Source organism: Castor canadensis, chromosome 15 (assembly GCF_047511655.1).
Source record: "Castor canadensis chromosome 15, mCasCan1.hap1v2, whole genome shotgun sequence".
NCBI classification, from domain to species: Eukaryota; Metazoa; Chordata; class Mammalia; order Rodentia; family Castoridae; genus Castor; species Castor canadensis.
In genome coordinates this window covers 194,452-212,544 of record NC_133400.1, presented here as the reverse complement: position 1 = coordinate 212,544, position 18,093 = coordinate 194,452, and the positions used below count along the sequence as shown (strand labels likewise).

Sequence of the window (18,093 nt, the reverse complement as noted above, 5' to 3'; positions counted from 1 at the left end):
TGGCAGCTCCCAAGCCTCTGATCTACAAACCTTAAAATGAAAAATGGTAGACAACCTGGAAACAGGCAGTGCTTACAAAAAGTTGTTTTCTAATTTATTTGGCTTCCAAATATTTCAAGAAAAAATTGGAAAGTATAGTACGTGCTCCTTATTTGTAAAGCTATGGAAATGTGTATCAATACATAAGTGTTGCTGCATACAACAGTTACAGAGGCTTCAAATTTGTGCTATAAATCAGTTGCTGTGGTACAGATATAATTCACAGTAGAAAGGTAGGAAAAAAAAATGGTAATTCCTAGCCACATGTTTCTAATTTGTCTCCTTGGGAAAACAGATTATTTACAAGGTTTTATCTTATTTACATAAACAGAAGTATAACAGCCATCTCTTTAGCAGGAAAAACTGAAAAATTCATGAGTCAAAGGTCTATATTTCTGTGATCAAGGTCAAAGCGCTTATTGCACAAGTCCATATGCCTTTATCCAAAGTACATACAAAGCCAGGTGTGGTGGTGTACGCATGTAATTCCAACTCTCAGGAATCTGAGGTAGGAGGATTTCTAGTTTGAGGGCAGCCTAGGCTATGTAGACCTTGTCTCAAACAAACAAATGAAAAGAATGTCCAACTGTGTTTGGTGGCACATAACTGTAATCCCAAACTCAGGAGGATGAAGCAAGAGGGTCTTAGGCCTCAAGTCTAAGGTCAGCGGAGGCTACATAGAGACCCACTCAGGTCAAACCGGAAAAAAAAAAAAAGTCCACACAAGCAAGTGTGGTTCCCTAAAATGATGCAGAATTTGTGCAATTCAAATACAGGTAAGACAACGAAAATCATTATCAGTTACCAATGGCATTTAGTGATCAGTGGCCAAAACAGGCCAATGATTTAAGGCTATTTTAATAGAAATTTAAAGCAAACTAGGTCTGGGTGTGTAGCGCAGTAATACGGCATTAGCTTAACATGTGTGAGGTTTAGGATCAAGCCCCAGCACTGCAATAAAAAAAACAAAAAAAGGAATAAATTAGTTAATATTACTTTCTGAAAAGAGTCATTGTATAACAAAAATATGAAGGACAATAAAATATCTTTTGTTATTCCTCCAGAACTTTCCCTATGGAGGAAGGGTAAGACCTAGACATGTATTTCTGGTTTTATGCCTGTTCACCCTAGCCCAACAAACCTGTAGACGTCCATGAAGGAGGGGTACCTCCCATGGTTTTCCAAGGAACACTTCAGTTCATACTGTCCCTGAGCCCCATGTTGAGTCAGATTTTTTGTTTGCTTTTTGGGCTTTTTTTTAAGTGGGACTCAGGTGTGAACTCAGGGCTTCATGCTTGCTAGGCAGGCACTCTACTTACTGTTTGAGGCAAGCCTCCAGCCAATGCCTAGTTATAAGCAGGTCATAGTCGTTTTTCATTTTAAAAAAAGTCCTGTAACTCAGTGAATTAATAAAATGAAGCAGTAACTCACCTATAAAGAAACTAGAATGATCGGGAGGGGCTTCAGCACTGTGACAATCAATCAATTTGCCAAGACACAATTTTTCACACCGTGGATCTTCCACCTAGAAACCACAACATAAAGCACATTTTAAAAACTCAGACTGTGCGCCTGTTGAAACCATTGCAGGTATGGGTGGAGGGGTGAATTCAATATGATATATCTGATAAATTGGTGAATTCAATATGATGTATTTGACATAAGAACTTTTGTAATTGCCACAATGTACCCCCACCCAGTACAACAATAAAAAAATAAAATTCAGGCTGTGTGCATACTACTAGACATTTTCAAATATTTAAAGTAGAATTTACTAAAGCCTTTCATTAATTATCATTACATTCACTTCTCAAGTGTTTGTATCTCCAAAGGGATAAATGTGTTCAGCTTTTCTTCTCACCTAGTCAGTGTGTACCTGGTTGTTTTTCCACTAGTAACATGAAACTTCCTAAGAATTTTATTAAGTCTAAGCCTTAGCTGGACTCAAAGAAACCCAAATCTGAATCTGCCTGTAAAGCCAAGCCAACTTCTTACCTCTAGCAAAAGGTCATTCAAATTTTGATGGCTTCTCAGGAGGTGCAGAGCTGAATCCTTTAATTTCTGTTCTTTTTCAGGATCATATTTTTGCCTCTTGAGCCTTCCCGCTGAGAGGGAAAATCAGTTTAAAAAAGTACAGCATGCCTGGGGCCAATGGCTCACACCTGTGATTCTAGCTGTAATGCTTGGGAGGCTGAGATCGGGAAGATCGAAGTTCGAGGCCAGCCTGGGCAAATAGTTCACGAGACCCCCCCCCTCCCCCCCACTCTCTCCAAAATAACCACAGCAAGGAAAAAAAAAATTGGACTGAAGGTGTGCAAAAAAAAAAAAAAAAAAAGTACATTACTTAAATGAAAACATGGTGTCACGCGACGCCCCGGACCTGAGGGTTTCTGCAGAGATCCGGTCAAAACCTCAGCAGACCAACCCAGCCAGGGGGTGTGCACGGCGGATCCAGCCGCCTCCAAGTCCCTGGACCAGACGGCCACCGTGCCACCGGCCACGAGGGACCCGGGACAGCGCCGTGTCTAGGGTCCATCGCTGCCCTGCACCACGACTGAGGCCTGAAACACACAGGGCGGCCCCCACGCCCTGGCCTCGCTGAGGAGGGGGCTTGAGAGACGGCGGGGTAGAGGGGCGCCCGGGAACATGGGGACCAGGAGGAGGGGACGAGGGCAGCGGGCGGGACACGGCTGCCACGCCCACGAAGGAGGGAGGGGACGGCGGAGCCGGCACCCTCCTTTGGCGCCCACCTACCCAGCAGTTCGGTCCAGGACCTCCGGCGGACCCGCATGCTCTCTTCGGTAGCTGCGCCCCAAGCCGGCGTGCCAGACATGGCGAGCTCCGGGACTCCGCCGTCGCTCGCGGCGCTCGGCGCGCGCTGTCCTCCCATTGGCTGCGGTCAGGCGCGCTCCTCCATTGGCTGTTGGCCGCCCAGCCACACCCCGTGAGGGCGGAAGCCTTGAGCTGCGGCCATCTGGGTAGTGGCCGGAGTGCGCAGCGCACTCCTAGGGCAAGAGTAGAGCTGGGATTGGAGCAAGAGCGGGTAGGGCAGTTTTTCCTGCCAAGAAAGACCCAGAGCTGGTTCTGAAGAGACAGCGTGGCAAACCCAGATGGGGAAAATGCTAAAACCCTCTGGCCTGCTTTGCTCAAACCTTCGTAGGGCAGCTCTAGCGCCTTTCCAGATGCTACTCTGCTATCGGTCTCTCATTGCGGGAAAAACTGGCCAAAGGAGTTTTCTTGCCGCAGCGTGACTCCCTTCGGGCATGAGGTCCCTCCTCGTTAAGCGCCGGGACTTAACGAGAAAGGAAAATCAGGCGCTCTCCTGCCTCAGTTTCCCCATTTTTAAGGCCAGCTTGCTATGCTCAAGAAATTTCCTGGTAAGGATGAGGAATCCTGCTGTTGTGTGCACACCTCGAGGTATGCATTAAAGTCCAGAGCCAGGCTGACTCGGGCTGAGGGTATAGTTCAGTGGTAGAGCATGCTTGCCTAGCATGCACTAGGCTCTGAGTTCCATTCCCCAGCACCCCAAAAAAGTGACCTGTAGTGCTTCATCCAGAGCTAGAGGAACTGACTGGGCCAGGGAGGCTCCGCAGCTGGCACGGTAGCGGGGAGGAGGATCAGAAGAAAAGAAACTAGGCCTGCGTTCTGATAAAGTAGTAGGGAGGTAGGGATGGCGGAGGAGAGATAAAACCTGAGGAATCTTAACGTGGAGAGGGGTCACGTAGCTCTGCGGAGGGGAACGTCAAGTAACAATAGGGTAAAGTAGACTATAGAATTGAATATAACCATATATGGATTAGACCTTGCTTGTTGCTTCTGTAACCTGCTTGCAAGGGTATATAAGGTGAGACCCCTTTCTTCTTGGTGCTCAGCCTTTAGACACGAGTCCGCTGGTTCTGTGCCGGCACAATAAAATGTTGCTTCCTGCTAAACTGCCTCAGTGTCACATATCTCAGCTTGAGATTCCTGCAACAGCAACTCTCTAGGTCATACAGCAACTGATAGAAGCTCACACCAGTGCCTCCACACACTTCCTAGAACTGACCTCCAAGGACTGAGGTGGGAGAATTTCTATCACTCACAACCCCATTTGGAAGCTTCCTTGCTCCAAATTCCTGGAGCACAGCTGATGATAAGGTAGGTAGAGTACAGGGAAGAAGACAAGACAGGAAGTGGGGCTGCAGGGATTGGGGAAGCGCTTTCAATAGTTGCCATTCATCCAAACTACAGTAAACTGGAGCTCAGCATTCATGCACCACACGCACACACACACAGTGCACACATACAAACACCAGGCATACAAAGGCAGACAGTTCACACACCTATGGGTACACATGCCATGCACCCCATGTGTGCACAGACCATGGGTACGCACAGACACCGTGCATGCACATGCACACACAGTGTATCAGTTAAATACTACTTTCTTCTTCCTCCAAAAATTATTTATCAATGGCAGCAGGAAGAATGAAGAGGTCAGAATGAAAGCAATGCGATAACTCTTTTTAAAAGTGGCTGTCTATGAGAAGAAGGCAGGGCAATCAAGACAGAGGGAGGATCCGACAGCCAGCCTAAGAGAGGAGGGTGGACCAAGTTTTCAAAGGACCAGACACAGCCTGGTCTGAGTGCCAGTGACTCACACCTGTAGTAACAGTTACTAAGGAGGCTAAGATTGGGAAAATCATGGTTTGAGGCCAGCCTGAGCAAATATTTTGCAAGACCCCATCTCCAAAATAACCAGAGCAAAATGGATCTGAGGTGTGGCTCAAATGGTAGACCATCTGCTTTGCAAGCACAGACCCTTGAATTCAAACCTCAGTCCCACCAAAACAAAACAAAGAAAAGACTCACTTGCCACAAGGTGGCACTGTTGTGCTGGTAGCCAAAAAGATATAGTTGAAAGACTCAAAACTGAAGGGAGCTGGGTGCTGGTGACTTGTGCCTGTAATCCTAGCTACTCAGGAGGCAGAGATCAGGAGGATCTCGATTCGAGGCCAGCCTGGGCAAATAGTTCACAAAACCCTATCTTGGAAATACCCAACACAAAAAAGGGCTGGTGGAGTGGCTCAAGGTGTAGACCCTGAGTTCAAACCCCAGTACCACACACACACACACAAAAAACCCTGAAGGGAGTCAATGCGGCAGAAGAAAACACTAAACAAAACCCCTGTGCTGTGGTCAGGCGCCCTGTTGAGTACCGGGCCAGTGGCCAGGGGTCTCAGCCTGCCTTTGTCATATGAAGCAGGTGGCATCCTCCCACAGAACCCAGGCCATGAGACAGGAAATCTGCCTGTGATTCTGACAGGGCCCAGAACTCTACACAAATCCAAGGCCACCCTTGACCTTCTGTGTGCCATGTCACCTTCTCAGAATAAGAAGTGAAATCCTTCTTTCCAGCATAAAAAGGATTTCCTCTCCATTACAAAAGTGGTGGCATGTATTTGTTGACAAATGAAATTACAGGAAAGTATTAATTTGCTCAAAATCACACCAGGGGACAACCACTGCTATCTTACCATGTGTCTTTCAGGCTTTCTTTTGCAAATACTTTTCTTTTCATTGCTGCTTTATAATCTGCACTTTCAAAGGGCACAGAGGCACACACACATCTGTAGTCCCAGTTCCTTGGGAGGCTGAAGAAGGAATTTGGGGGCAATCTGGGCAATATAATGAACCTGACTCAAGTACATAAGTAAATAAAATTATAATCTGCACTTTACACCCACAATAGCCATTTATTTCATTCGCAATGTAGATGTAGCATGCTTCCGAATAATTTCTGATAGCCTCATAGAGTTCTACACTGCAATTCTCTGAGCTGCTTAACCAACCCTGTTGTGAGTGTGTCATTCTGCTTTTATTTCCTCTTGGAAACACTCAAGATTTGCACATATCTTTGAGGATTTGCAGGATTGTCTTTATCACCTTAAGATATATTCCAAGCTGAGAAATACCTGGGTTAAGACCAAGCACACATTAATATTTTCTCTTTTATTTTCTAGCCATATAGCATCTTTATCTAGTGGAAGTTCAGGAGTGCACTTTGAGAAGTCTGCCTCAATGAACGCTGCCTCCTGTCTCCCCTGAGGAGGTCCTCAGTCTTACAAAATCCTGGGGTTCCAGGACCCCTAATACTAAAAAGATATGTATTCAAGAGTTGAGATTTAATATAGGTAATCATTTTTTAACTCTTCATCAAGAAAATGTTTGGGTTTGCTTTTTTTTCACTTTGAAGGTATGTAGTGATCACTAGTTCCATCTGGTGACACAACTTTGGTTCATGTTACTGCCAGCAGTTTTGCCCATATATAGTAGGTTGAATGACCCCAAAAGTCATATTCACATCCTGACTTCTGGAATCCATAAATGTGACCTTATTTGCTTTTTTCTTTTTTTTTTTTGAGGTACTGGGGTTCAAACTCAGAGCTTTGTTTGTGCTTGCTAGGCAGGTGCTCTATCACTTGAGCCATGCCTCTAGCCCAAACATGATCTTAATTGGAAACAAGATTTTGCTGTTGTAAGTTAAGGCTATCAAGATGAGACCGTCCTGGATGATCAAGGTGGGCCCTAAATCCACCATTGCTTGAATAAGAGACAGAATAAAAGCTGACACAGAGGACAGAAAGCTACAAAAGATGAAGACAGAGTCTTTTTGAGCATTGTGAGGACCTCTGTTTTCACGGGGGCGGGATGGGAGCTTGGACTACTGATCTGATCTGGGCTGTGTGCTGGAAACAGACTGAAGGGGGACGGGGAGGAAGCACAGGGAATTCTTTCAGTATTAGAGTTGAATTTTGAAGGTTGATCTGCCAAGGTAAGAGGCTCAGAGTTTGGACCCTGAGCTACAAGGAGGATAGCGGTGACATGAACGCAGAGAAGAAAGCACTGGTGGGAGTTTGAGAGGTGAGAACAGGAATAGATGCAGGCTAGTAGAAGGCAGGTGGTCATGGGAGCCACACACGCCTGCCTGCCATCACCATCCTGCACCTTCTACTTTAAAACCGAATGAGGGGAGGACTCAGTTCCACTAAACACACCAAACATGTCCCCATGATGCCCTGAAGCAACCCATGTACTAGTAAGACCTGGCAGTAACAGGCCATGGTCCAGTGTGTCTAAAACATCAATCTTTTGTTCACCTGCCTGGCATCCACTGAGAGCCAGCGTTCTCTAGGGATTATTGTCTGTCAAATTAACTATTTAAAAATCAAAATCCAGTTTAAAAGAGAACTTCACATACTAATGGAAATGGAAATCAGTATTTTTCTCATCCATCATAAACTTAATATAAAACAATTTAAATAAATTTGTTAACAAGGTGTCTTTGTTCCACCTTATGCATCCCACTTGACCTGGGAAAGTTATAAAGAACATCACTGCTGCCCTAGCAATAAGCAGAGACACTGCAAGATAATACCTTCACTTGAGCACCACCCTCCAAAAGCAAATACCACTCGAGGAAAGGTCACGCCTCCAAGAAGTCAGACCACAGCACTGGCTCACTTGAGGCAGAGCACAGGCAAAAGAGACACAAGTGCTGCCTATGTAGGGAAGAGCTATTCAGGAAAAATTCTTTAACGAATTGCTGAAGGCCAAGTGTGGGTGGCTAGTGTGAGAATACAGAATCCCTTGAAACTTCAGATACAAAGAGAGTTAACACCACTGGCAGGTTCTCATCCACACACCTCCACTAGGAACTCAGGAAGACTGGGGGCAGGAGGAGATACCTAAACAAGTCTCCATGATATTCACATCTGAAGAAGAGGACTAGTCATCTCAATCAGAAAAGCACAGAGCCCTCTTGAACCCTTCTTTCCTGTGAAACAGCCTTAAAACACTAGGGTGGGGTAGCTAACCCTATTGTCCTCAGGAAGTGATGCAACCACTGAGACGGTGCCAGGTACACGAAAAAGCATCTACCCTGAACAATGGGGGGAACTTGCCATGGTGTCATACCCTTAGAGGTCTCCTACCACCAGGGAGGACAGGAAAGTCTCCCACACCAGAACCACCAAATATACAAGGTGACATAAGGCTGCCATGAGAAGAAAGGCAGGACCACCAAAGACCCAGGACGCAGGACTCATCTAAGCCCAAAGCTAGCCTAAGACAACAAAAGATGCCCCTCCAAAGCACACCACCACTAGACTAACAAGTGATACCACAGTCACTACCTAACTGGATGGGAGGAAAAAATGTTCAGAGATCCACAAAGTCCAGAAAGCTGGGGGCAAAGCAAGTCCATCGAGGAAATTCCTGAGGCAACTCAGTCCTCACCATAACCCAGACAGCACTGAGGAATGTGAGGGTGATTACAGAGGTAACCACAGTGCAACAACCCAAATATTGCAAAAAAGGAGGAAGAAAAGTTAAAAAGAAATAAAAGGGAAGAGCAAAAGAGGATTCAAGAGCTGTGGGATAGTATAAAATCACATGACATACCTGAACAGACCTTCCAAAAGAAGAGAGATTAGGCAGAAAAAAATGGTTGAAGAGATAATGGTCAGAATTTTCCAAAAATAATTGAAGACAATAGCCTACAGAGCTGAGAAGTTTAGAGTACAGAAGAAACAGAGCAGATACATGCAGACACACACAGATGCACACATAGAGACACACAGACATGTAGACACACAGAGACATAAACACACACACGATACTCGGACTGCTGATACTGAGGTGAGGAAATCATGGAGTGGCCCAACAAAAAAGTCATATTCAACCCAGAGTAGCAAAGATAAGAGTATATCAGCCTTCCCATCATGACAAAACACAAAAGCAGGAAACCACGAGCAGAGATATCCTTTAGAAAAATGCAGGCAATGGCTCACACCTATAATCCCAGCTACTCAGGAGGCAGAGATCAGGAGGATTGTGGTTCAAAGCCATCCTGGCCAAATAGTTCATGAGACCCTATCTCGACAAAAACCCATCATAAAAAAGGGCTAATGGAGTAGCTCAAGGTGTAGGGCCCAAGTTCAAACCCCAGCACTGCAAAATAAATAAATTAAATTAAAAATGCAGGCAAGCCAGGCAACGGTGGCTCATGCCTGTAATCCTAGCTACTTGGGAGGCAGAGATCAGGAAGATTTCAGTTCAAGGCCAACCCTGGCAAATAGTTCACAAGACCCCATCTCAAAAAATCCCCAAGTTGATGCCAGTGTTCTGTACATAAGCCTTGCTAGTAACGGGTGCCATGGGTCTGACTTCCCACTCTGTGTGAGGGCTTTATCTGATAGTCTGGAACTTATTTCAAACACTGTGAAGATCTGACTCAGGAAGTGTTGGGAAGCCATCAGCACCGTGTTTATCCTGACCATTGTTCACCATCTTCCTACAGCCCCCTCCGTGCTGGAAATAGCTCTCCGAGGCTGAAGCTAACCAGACTATGCAGAACTTTCTTCTCTCCATCATTGCCTGCAGCTAGGGGCAATGTTAAGCACTTGGGTTTCTAAGGATTTCTGGGATGCAAAAAGAATAAAGGGCCTTTGAATGAGCTATAACAGTTACAATTGCTGTGGGACAGCTGCACTTGGTTGTCTAGCTTACAAAAGAGTTTACGTTAAAAATCGTCACAATAAAGCTATGGTGAACCTTCACATCCAGAAAGAAAACCCCAAGATAGTACATGGTTTTAACATGAAGGATCTGGGAGATAAAGCCGGGTACTGCCATTGTTGGAGGCCCCGAAAGGTAAGAATGAAAGGCGCTCTTAGGGAGGAAATGATGAAAGTAACTTCAGGAAAAATTCCCATCCTGTGACAGGCTCACACAAAACATAATGAAGAGACTGGAGACAATGTGGGGACTCTGATCATCAACAAAAGAGAAACTTAGTGCACTGTTTTGATGCTGTAAACCAACGTGTTTTTGTGTAAACACGTTGCCTGATTGTTTAACAGAATGACTACCACTTCTGATTCGCCTCCCCTGGATTCTAGATGGGATATGTTGCAATCCTTAGCTTTCACATTCGTGGCATTCCTTGCTCTTTGAAACACTGTGGTTCACATCTGAGGAGAGAAGAGAGGAGAGGAAGAAGGAAAGAAACAGATAAACCAAAAAAAGAAAAGAAAGCTGACTCAAGTGGTGGAGCACCTGCCTAGCAAGTGTGAGGCCCTGAGTTCAAACACCAGTACTGCCACAAAAAAAAAAAAAAAAATTTGCAGGCAAAATCCAGACTTTTCTTTGGCACACAAAAGCTGACAGACTTTATTACCAGCAACCATAGAACAAGAAATGTTAAAACTCTCCAGGCAGAAGGGATATAGCAGACAGAAACTTGGATCTACATACAAAAATCTCCAGAAATAGGGAAAGTGAAGATAAATATAAACTCACTGTAAAAGATAATTGTCTGGCTGGGTCTGGTGGCTCATGCCTATTATCACATCTACTTGAGAGGTGGAAATAGGAGGACCAAGGTTCAAGGCCAGCCTGGGCAAAAAAGTTAGTGGAACCCTATCTCAAAGAACAAGCTGGTATGGTGGCACATGCCTGTGATGTCAGCTACATGGGAGGCATAGATAGAAGGATCATGCTCGCCCCAGCCAAAAGGGATGGAGGTTCAAGTGGTAGAGCGCCTGCCTAGCAAGCCCTGAGTTCAAAATACCAAAAAAAAAAAAAAAAAAAAAAGGTAATTGTCAGAGGAAAACAAAAATAGTAGCATAGGAAAATGAAAGCACACCAATACAGGACTCAGGCAATAGAACATATTAATTGTAGTCATTACTCAACTGTGTTTGTCAGAAATCATAAAAATGCACATTAAGATGGTGAATTTTGCCAGGCACCAGTGGTTCACCCCTGTAATCCTAACTACTTGGGAAGCTGAGATCAAGGTTTGAGGCCAGCAGGCAAATACTTTGAGAGAACCTATCACCAAAATAAAAAATAACCTGAGCAAAATGGGAGGTGTGGCCTGCTTTGCAAGCCTAGTTGTAAAAAAAAAAGATTAATTTTACCGTCCCTAATTTGTACTTCAACTGAAAAATTAACTGTTTTAATCAATTTGAATACATCTGAGAAGGACAATCAGAATGGGACTTGCTAGGGGAGCTGACAAACAAAATGACTTTTAGAAAGTCTGCATTGAGTTGACAGTTCTCTAGGAGGTATCCTGTGTGCTTGACAGCCTGTGATCCGGGTCAGACAAGGGCAGGGAAAGTCTGTTTCAGCTCACATTCTCCTTGGCTGCAGGCACTGATCTCCTTTTGCAGTGGCCTCAATGATCCAGACCTTTATCAGTCACCACTCCCCTAGGCATTGAGATGTAAATTTCTGGGCTCTGCCCAGACCACTGGGATCCAAACATTTAACAAGACTGCCAGAGGATTCTGATGCTAAAGTGTAAGGACCACTGCCCTAGGAACATAAAGAATAACTCTGGAAGTCAGGCGCCCGTGGCTTATGCTTATAATCCTAGCTACTCAGGAGGCAGAGATCAGGAGGATTGCGGTTCAAAGTCAGCACGGGCAAATAGTTCGAGAGACCCTATTTTGAAAAATACCTAACACATAAAAGGGCTGGCAGAGTGGCTTAAGTGACAGAGCATCTGCTTAGCAAGTGTGAGGACCTGAGTTCAAACCCCAGTATGGAAAAAAAAATATATATATATATATATACATATATATACACACACATATATATAATTATAATTATGAAAAATTAATAAAAGAAATGCAAATGAAGCCACTTTATTTATTTTTTGGCAGTACTGGGGTTTGAACTCAGGACCACATGTGCTTGCTCGGTAGACACTCTGTCACTTAAGCCACCAGCACTGGGAAAAATTAAGCCATTTTATGCCTGTCAAAGATTCAAAAGTTTTATCCAACTCCATGTCAAGGGAGCTTAGGAAAATAGATTCCACCTTCTCTGGAGGGCATTTTTTTTTTTTTGGCAGCACTGGGATTTGAACTCAGGGCTTCATGCTTGCTAGGCTCAACCACTTGAGCCACTCCACCAGCTCTGGAGGGCAATTTGATAATATTTATTTAACTTCATATTCTGAGCTGGGAAGGTAGCTCAGTAGTAGAGTGCTGCCTAGTGCCCTGGCTTTCATCCCCAGTACTGCAAGTAAAACAAAACAAAAACCCTATGAGTTCATATATCTTTTGATCCAGCAAGTTCATTTCTTGGAATTTACACTGCACACATAGAAATGGACAAGAATCACCAGTGCTTGGGTACAGCAGTGTGTACCCAACTATTCTCAGGACTGGAAGTGACCTACCTGTCCTTCCGTGAGAACTGGATGGGGTTCTAGTGTGGCTACACAGGGACCTGCAGTGCTACACAAGAATACTGAAGCACTTTACACGCCAGCGTAGGTCACTCCTTCACACTGAGGGCGCAAGATTAACATGCAGGGCAAGGTGTGTGATATGCCACTCTTTGTGAACAAGAAATGTGTGCGTTTGTGACAGGTACGTGACACTCAGGAAGGAAAGCAAGACCTATCACAGTGATGGTTTCTCAGAGGAGTTCTGAATGGCCAGGGCAGTATGGGGTGTAAGACTCCAGTGTGTACCTTTTTTGTACCTTCTAACACTAAACTGTCGAACTTACCAATGCCAATCTGTACATGATGTGTCACAAGTATTTCTCTAATCTTATAATGTTCAGGTCCCCGGAGCAGGAGGTGGAGGATCATGTCACTGCCAGAGACTGGACATCAGCTATGATGTAATTTCCTGCAGGCAGGAAGACAAGAGGGTCTAGCAGCAATTATCATCTGAGTGACACACTAGGGAAGCATTCAGTACATTTTTAATGATTCCGCATTATCTATTCTAAGCAAAGAGTCAAAATTTGCAGGAGGACAGCAAACAGTCCTCAAGTATTTCTCACCTCCTGATTGGGAGCGTGGGCACCCTCCTTACATCCCCATCCTAGTCCTGTGTCTTGAAGATTCCTGTTGGCTGTTCCCCTAGCCATCTTCTAGGTGTCCTCCCTTTGTCTTGGCTTCACTCTGGGATTTCACCATGGCCACGTGTCTTCTTTGAACCTTCTCTCACTGACCAGGTTCAACTGTATTTAGCTTCTATGTCATCAACCACCAGCCCAGAAACCTCATGGGTCCCATTCCCAGAGTCCCTCCCGTTGAGCTGTCTTGGTTCCCTTCAGAGACTAAGCACAGTCTGGCTCTATCGGGTGTCCCTTGGGATTTGGGGCCTTTATTATTATCCCAAAATAAACCTCACACACAATACTACAGCCTCTCATATTTCGGCTTTTCCTCTCAGACCCCTGAGCTTCAGCCCGGCCCGGCTGCATGGACTGTGACAAAGAGCACATTCAGGGGCCTCTGCATCGTGGTAACATGAAGCCTGGCTGCTCACTGCAAACAGTGTGCACAGAGTCCCCTGGGAGAAGCCGACCTGTTTTTGAATCTGAAGTGGATTTAGAGAGGCATGAGTTCTTACTCTCCTCTTTGCAGGTAAAGCAGTTCTGCCTGCATCCAGGTGAATGAATGAGGCCTTTGCTCTGAAATTGTCATTTTGCCTGACCTTCCAACCTTTGTCCCCAGGCATGTCACCTGTTCTTACTATACCACTGTGGGCCCTGGAGTCCTACACTCTTGGAATAAGAAGGCACCCTGAAATGGACTCTAATTTGAGCCACCTGGGAATCCAGCCCCTACTTAGTCATTTGGTCTCCAGGAACCAAAACTGGGACCCTCTATGTCTGCAAAGACACCCAGGTAAATTCCCAGAGCTTTTGGATTTGTGCCAGCACAGTCACCAGCCCCCTTTTTTCCCATGTGCTGCCATTCAAGAGCCATGGTTTACACTTCCCTCCAACAGTCCCCACTGTTATGTTTTCAAAGCACAAACAAAAGCAGAGAAAACCAGCTGGACTCCCAAGCACCGCAACCCTCACGCAGGGACTGTGTATTCCCTCATGTATCCTTGGTTTCCCCCAATAACAGACGTCCTAGTTGGGTGTCTCATGGATTGTTCCCAGACTGAGGCAGCAGGGCTGGGTGCTCAGTAAACACGTGTGCACAAACAGCTTGCACCGTAAAATGAATATTTTGGGAGTGTCTTTGCAAATATGTTAGCTTGCTAACTGGGATTATCTAACCCAGGCACTGGTGAACTAATCTAGGCACTAATGATTCTAGTCTGTCCCAAGCAGAGCAGCTCAGTCACTGATACCCACCCCCACCTGATTTCCTAATCTACTGGAAATTAAGTATAAGGAACATGTTTTCAGGAGCAGGGCACTAGCAATCCCATAATGTAGAAACCGCCTTGGTACAAAGCTTTACAGTTTGGGTTAATGATTGACCTAGACCAATTCCTACTTCCCTGCTGATTCCTTTTCTTTTTCTTCCTTTTTTTTTTTTTTTAAGGCTATCCTGGCCTTGAAATCATGATCCTCCTGCCTCAGCCTACCGAGTGCTGGGATTACAGGCATGTCACCCTGTCAACTGAGTCTCTGTCTCTCTTTTTTTTTTTTTTGTCTTTTCTTGTTTTGGTGCTGGGATCGAACCCAGGGCCTCACGCATGCTAGGCAAGCGCTGTACCACCGAGCTACATCCCAGCCCTCTGTCTCTCTTTTTAAATAGCTCACACAAAGGGAATTTATTAACAGAATGTAATTTCAGAAGTCTAGTTCACTGACAGCGACCATGGCACCCTCCTTGAGGGTGCTATTGGAGGGAGCGAGGGGAGGGTACACCCTCAATCTGTCCCATCTTCAGACCTTCAGACCCGAGTGAGCAAGGTATTTGAGGACCGATTGGGCTCCAGGTCTAGGGGTCTTTCCCTGTGTCCTCCTATGGCCTGCAGTTTAATGTTTAGGGCAGTCCTTGTACATCCTGGGCAGCCAACATAGCAGCATATAGGGATGATTCATCTCAGTCAGCCATCACTTTCATTTACCAGTCATGTGGCAGATGGTTTCAGTGATGTGGATAAAGGTGTCATTGAAGGATGCAAAGATGTGGTAAACACCAAATCATTCTCTCCTTTGGCCACCTGCAGTTCAAGGCTGATGACCTGTTCCTTCTTTTCCTTCCCTTTGCGAGGTATCATATCTGGGTTTGAACTCGGGCTCTTATGCTTGCTAGGCAGGCACTCTACCACTTGAGCCACTCCATCAGCCCAGGCAAGGTGATCTTGACTATGACTAAGTTACTAAGTGGCAGAGCTCATCACCTCACCGAGAGCACATCAACCAGGTCAGAACCCAGTTCACTTAACTGCCGGGCCAGGGGCCAATTTAATCAGTCTTCAAGTGAAGCCACTTCCATTCTGATTTCTGGCCTAAAAGTCACTCACTGCTTCCAGGCTGCAAGATAAAAATCCTTCTCACTTCACAACCACTGTTAGGACATGCTAGGCTGCCTTTTCAATTTAGATCCATTTCTGGGGGAAGGTGTGGGTAAATAACTTGGGAGGAAAGAAAGGAATGCTTTCTATGAGTTTCTAAACAGCTGATCAATACTTCTGCTTCCTTATTTTGCTATGGTTGGGGAAATTAACCCTAGCCAGGAGATAAGTAGGAACTTAAGTTTAAAAATTTTTTAGCAGCAGGGCTGGAGGTGTAGCTCAGTGATACAATGCTGGCCTAGCATATATGCTGAGTTTAATCCCTAGTACTACAAAAAATTTTTTTTTTTTTTTTTTTTTTTTAGTGAAAACCTGTGTTCTAAATCTTGCTATTTGGTACCTTGGAAAATACACAGGGATTCCTGAAATAATGATGCCAGGTGTGAAAGGGTCACAATACCCTTACACAGGTGACCCATGGGTCAGGCCAGTGTGAGTCACCAGTAGATCTTTACAAGCCCAGCAGCTGCTGGAGCCCATGCTCCTCAAATGAGATCCTGAACTCTTGGGGGTCAGCAAGAAAGTTCAAAGCCCTTAGAGAAACAGAGAAGGTGTGTTAGGCTTTTTGTTGTTGTGACAAAATACCTGAAAAAAAATTTGAAGGAGGAAGAATTTATTTTGACTCAGGTTTTCAGAGATTTCAGTCCATGATCACTCAGCTCTGTTGCTTCTGAGCCTGTGTGTAGTGATACGGACTATCATGGCTGGGAGCATGTGGAGAGGAAAGCAGATCACCTCGTGGCAGATGGGAGACAGAGAGAAGGACCGAGGCAGGGACCCAGAACAAGATAGAGTCCCTAGGAACCTGTCCTCTGTGACCTACTTCCTCCAAGTAGGCCCAAACTCTGAAAGTTTCCACCACCTCCCAATAATACTATCAAATAATGAATCCAAGGCTAGAAGCATGGCTCAAGCAGTAGAGTCCTTGCCTAGCAAGCATGAAGCCCTGAGTCACACCCCAGTGCCACCAAAACAAAACAACAACAAAAAAGAGCCCATGAGTGGTTTAATCCAATTAGGTGGGCGCCCCCATGATCTAATCACCTCTCAATGATTGAATCCAACAGCTGGGGACCAAAGCTGCAACCCATGAACCTTTTTGGTGAACACTTTATATTCAAGCCATAACAGCAGGTATCCCTGCTATATCTCATCCAGTTTCCCATTAGGGTAATTTCTACCCTCTGCCCAAATACCCCACCAACTCTGTCCATTCATTGCACGTGACTGACTGTAAAGCTCCAAGGGGCTCCTGACACAGAGGAGGGGAGGGACAGCTCAGTCTACAGCTCAAGTCATCACTCCCACTTCTGATGAGCTGGTGTGAGACCTTCCTAGTGAGATGTTATGATCAGTCTTTATTCCCTGTCTCTTTTTCTCTAAAAGCAGAAACCATCCCATGAATGGGCCTATCAGGAAGTGGCCATGTCAGTGCAAGACAATTCCGTCACCACACACAGGCATTGTATGACAGGCATTGTATGAGTAAGGGACTTTCCTTAAGCTCTTGATCCTACATAAAGAAGCCTAGTGGAAGGGTCCTGCTGTTGCCCTTCAGAGGCAGCCCTTGAAATTTCTTTGTTCTTTGTTGGTAACCATGAGAGGGACAGGTAAAGATCTGGTGGGAGATTAGCCTGAGTTCCAAGTTATTTGCAGAATGGATTCAGAGCAGGGCATGTCTGCAATTCCCAAACCCACCTCCCCAGTTTCTGTCTACAGAGGACCAGTGCTCTTCTTACTTTGGTTATATCCCGTATGTTTAAGAAACCAGAGAAAGATGGGAAAGCTGCCCATACGTTGATATAAAAACTTCAGGAAGATGGGGTAAAGTGCTTTCTTTTTGGGTTGCTCATATGCATAATAAAGCTTTTTCTGCCCTTAAAAAACTTTAGGCATCATTCATCTGTATCAAATTCTTTTCAGCTTAAAGACTAAAAATCCAGAAGGAATGATCTGATAATGGGACTCAGTGACAGCTACCCCCTACACCAACTCTCCTTCGAATTAAGTGAAATTGCCTTGTTATACTTTCCATATTCAGCTGTCCACAATCACCAGTGAACTTCAGAGTCCGAAGTTTCAACCCAGACTTGGTCAGAGCTCCAACCCTGAGCTGGAATCTGCATTTTGCTCCTGAGGTGATTCCGGTGAGTAGCCAGGCCTGGGACCCATTGCCTTGTTGCCACCTATTACCCAATTGCAATTTTCTTGCCCATAATTCTGACCAGGCACAACTATGGCTGAGGTCTCAGGATCAACTCCAACAAAGCTGACCCTGTGTCTGGCTTGCCTCCACCTGTCTCTGAGTGGCTGGACAGAGATGAAGTGCAGCGCTGTGTTATCACTACCCCACTGTCACCAACACACTGGAGAGTTTAATGTAGACACACTTCCCCTGCTAGATAGGGCCATTTATTAAGTGCCTCATACCAGAAGGCCCACTTCATTCTCATTCCAATCACCCGATAGCAACATCCTGATGTCACCTGGCAGTTTGGCCCTTCGGAGACCACTACCGGCATTGTCTGCCAAAGCCAAGCCTGTGGGTGGGGGACCGGACGTAGTCCTGACTCCCTCACATACCCCTCAGCGTAAAACCTGCTCAAGTCTTACAATCCCGTAGTGTGTCCCCGGATGGATGCCAGCCCATAGTGTGAGAGCCAGGCGTGGGCGCCGTCTGCCTGGAAGCACCGAGAGCTCCGGGAGCCTCCTG

At 45.5% G+C, this 18,093-nt stretch overlaps 1 protein-coding gene across 7 annotated transcripts in view; it reads right to left on the bottom strand.

Moving 5' to 3' along the window:
* The window catches only part of Fanca (FA complementation group A), a 59,227-nt gene extending 46,508 nt beyond the window's left edge, over positions 1–12,719 (bottom strand). For 3 of the 7 annotated variants that reach the window (XM_074055450.1, XM_020173597.2, XM_020173598.2), the window contains exons 1-3: positions 2,794–3,044; positions 2,035–2,144; positions 1,471–1,564 (exon numbers count right to left, since the gene is read on the bottom strand). In XM_074055450.1, coding sequence (XP_073911551.1) covers positions 1,471–1,564; positions 2,035–2,144; positions 2,794–2,929 — 340 coding nt within the window. In that variant the 5' untranslated portion in view covers positions 2,930–3,044. Of the gene's footprint in view, positions 1–1,470; positions 1,565–2,034; positions 2,145–2,793; positions 3,051–12,609 lie in introns of those variants that run through there. The other 4 variants (XR_012441846.1, XM_074055451.1, XM_074055453.1 and 1 more) reach the window with 3 other exon arrangements.
* Between the last annotated feature and the right edge of the window lie 5,374 nt (positions 12,720–18,093).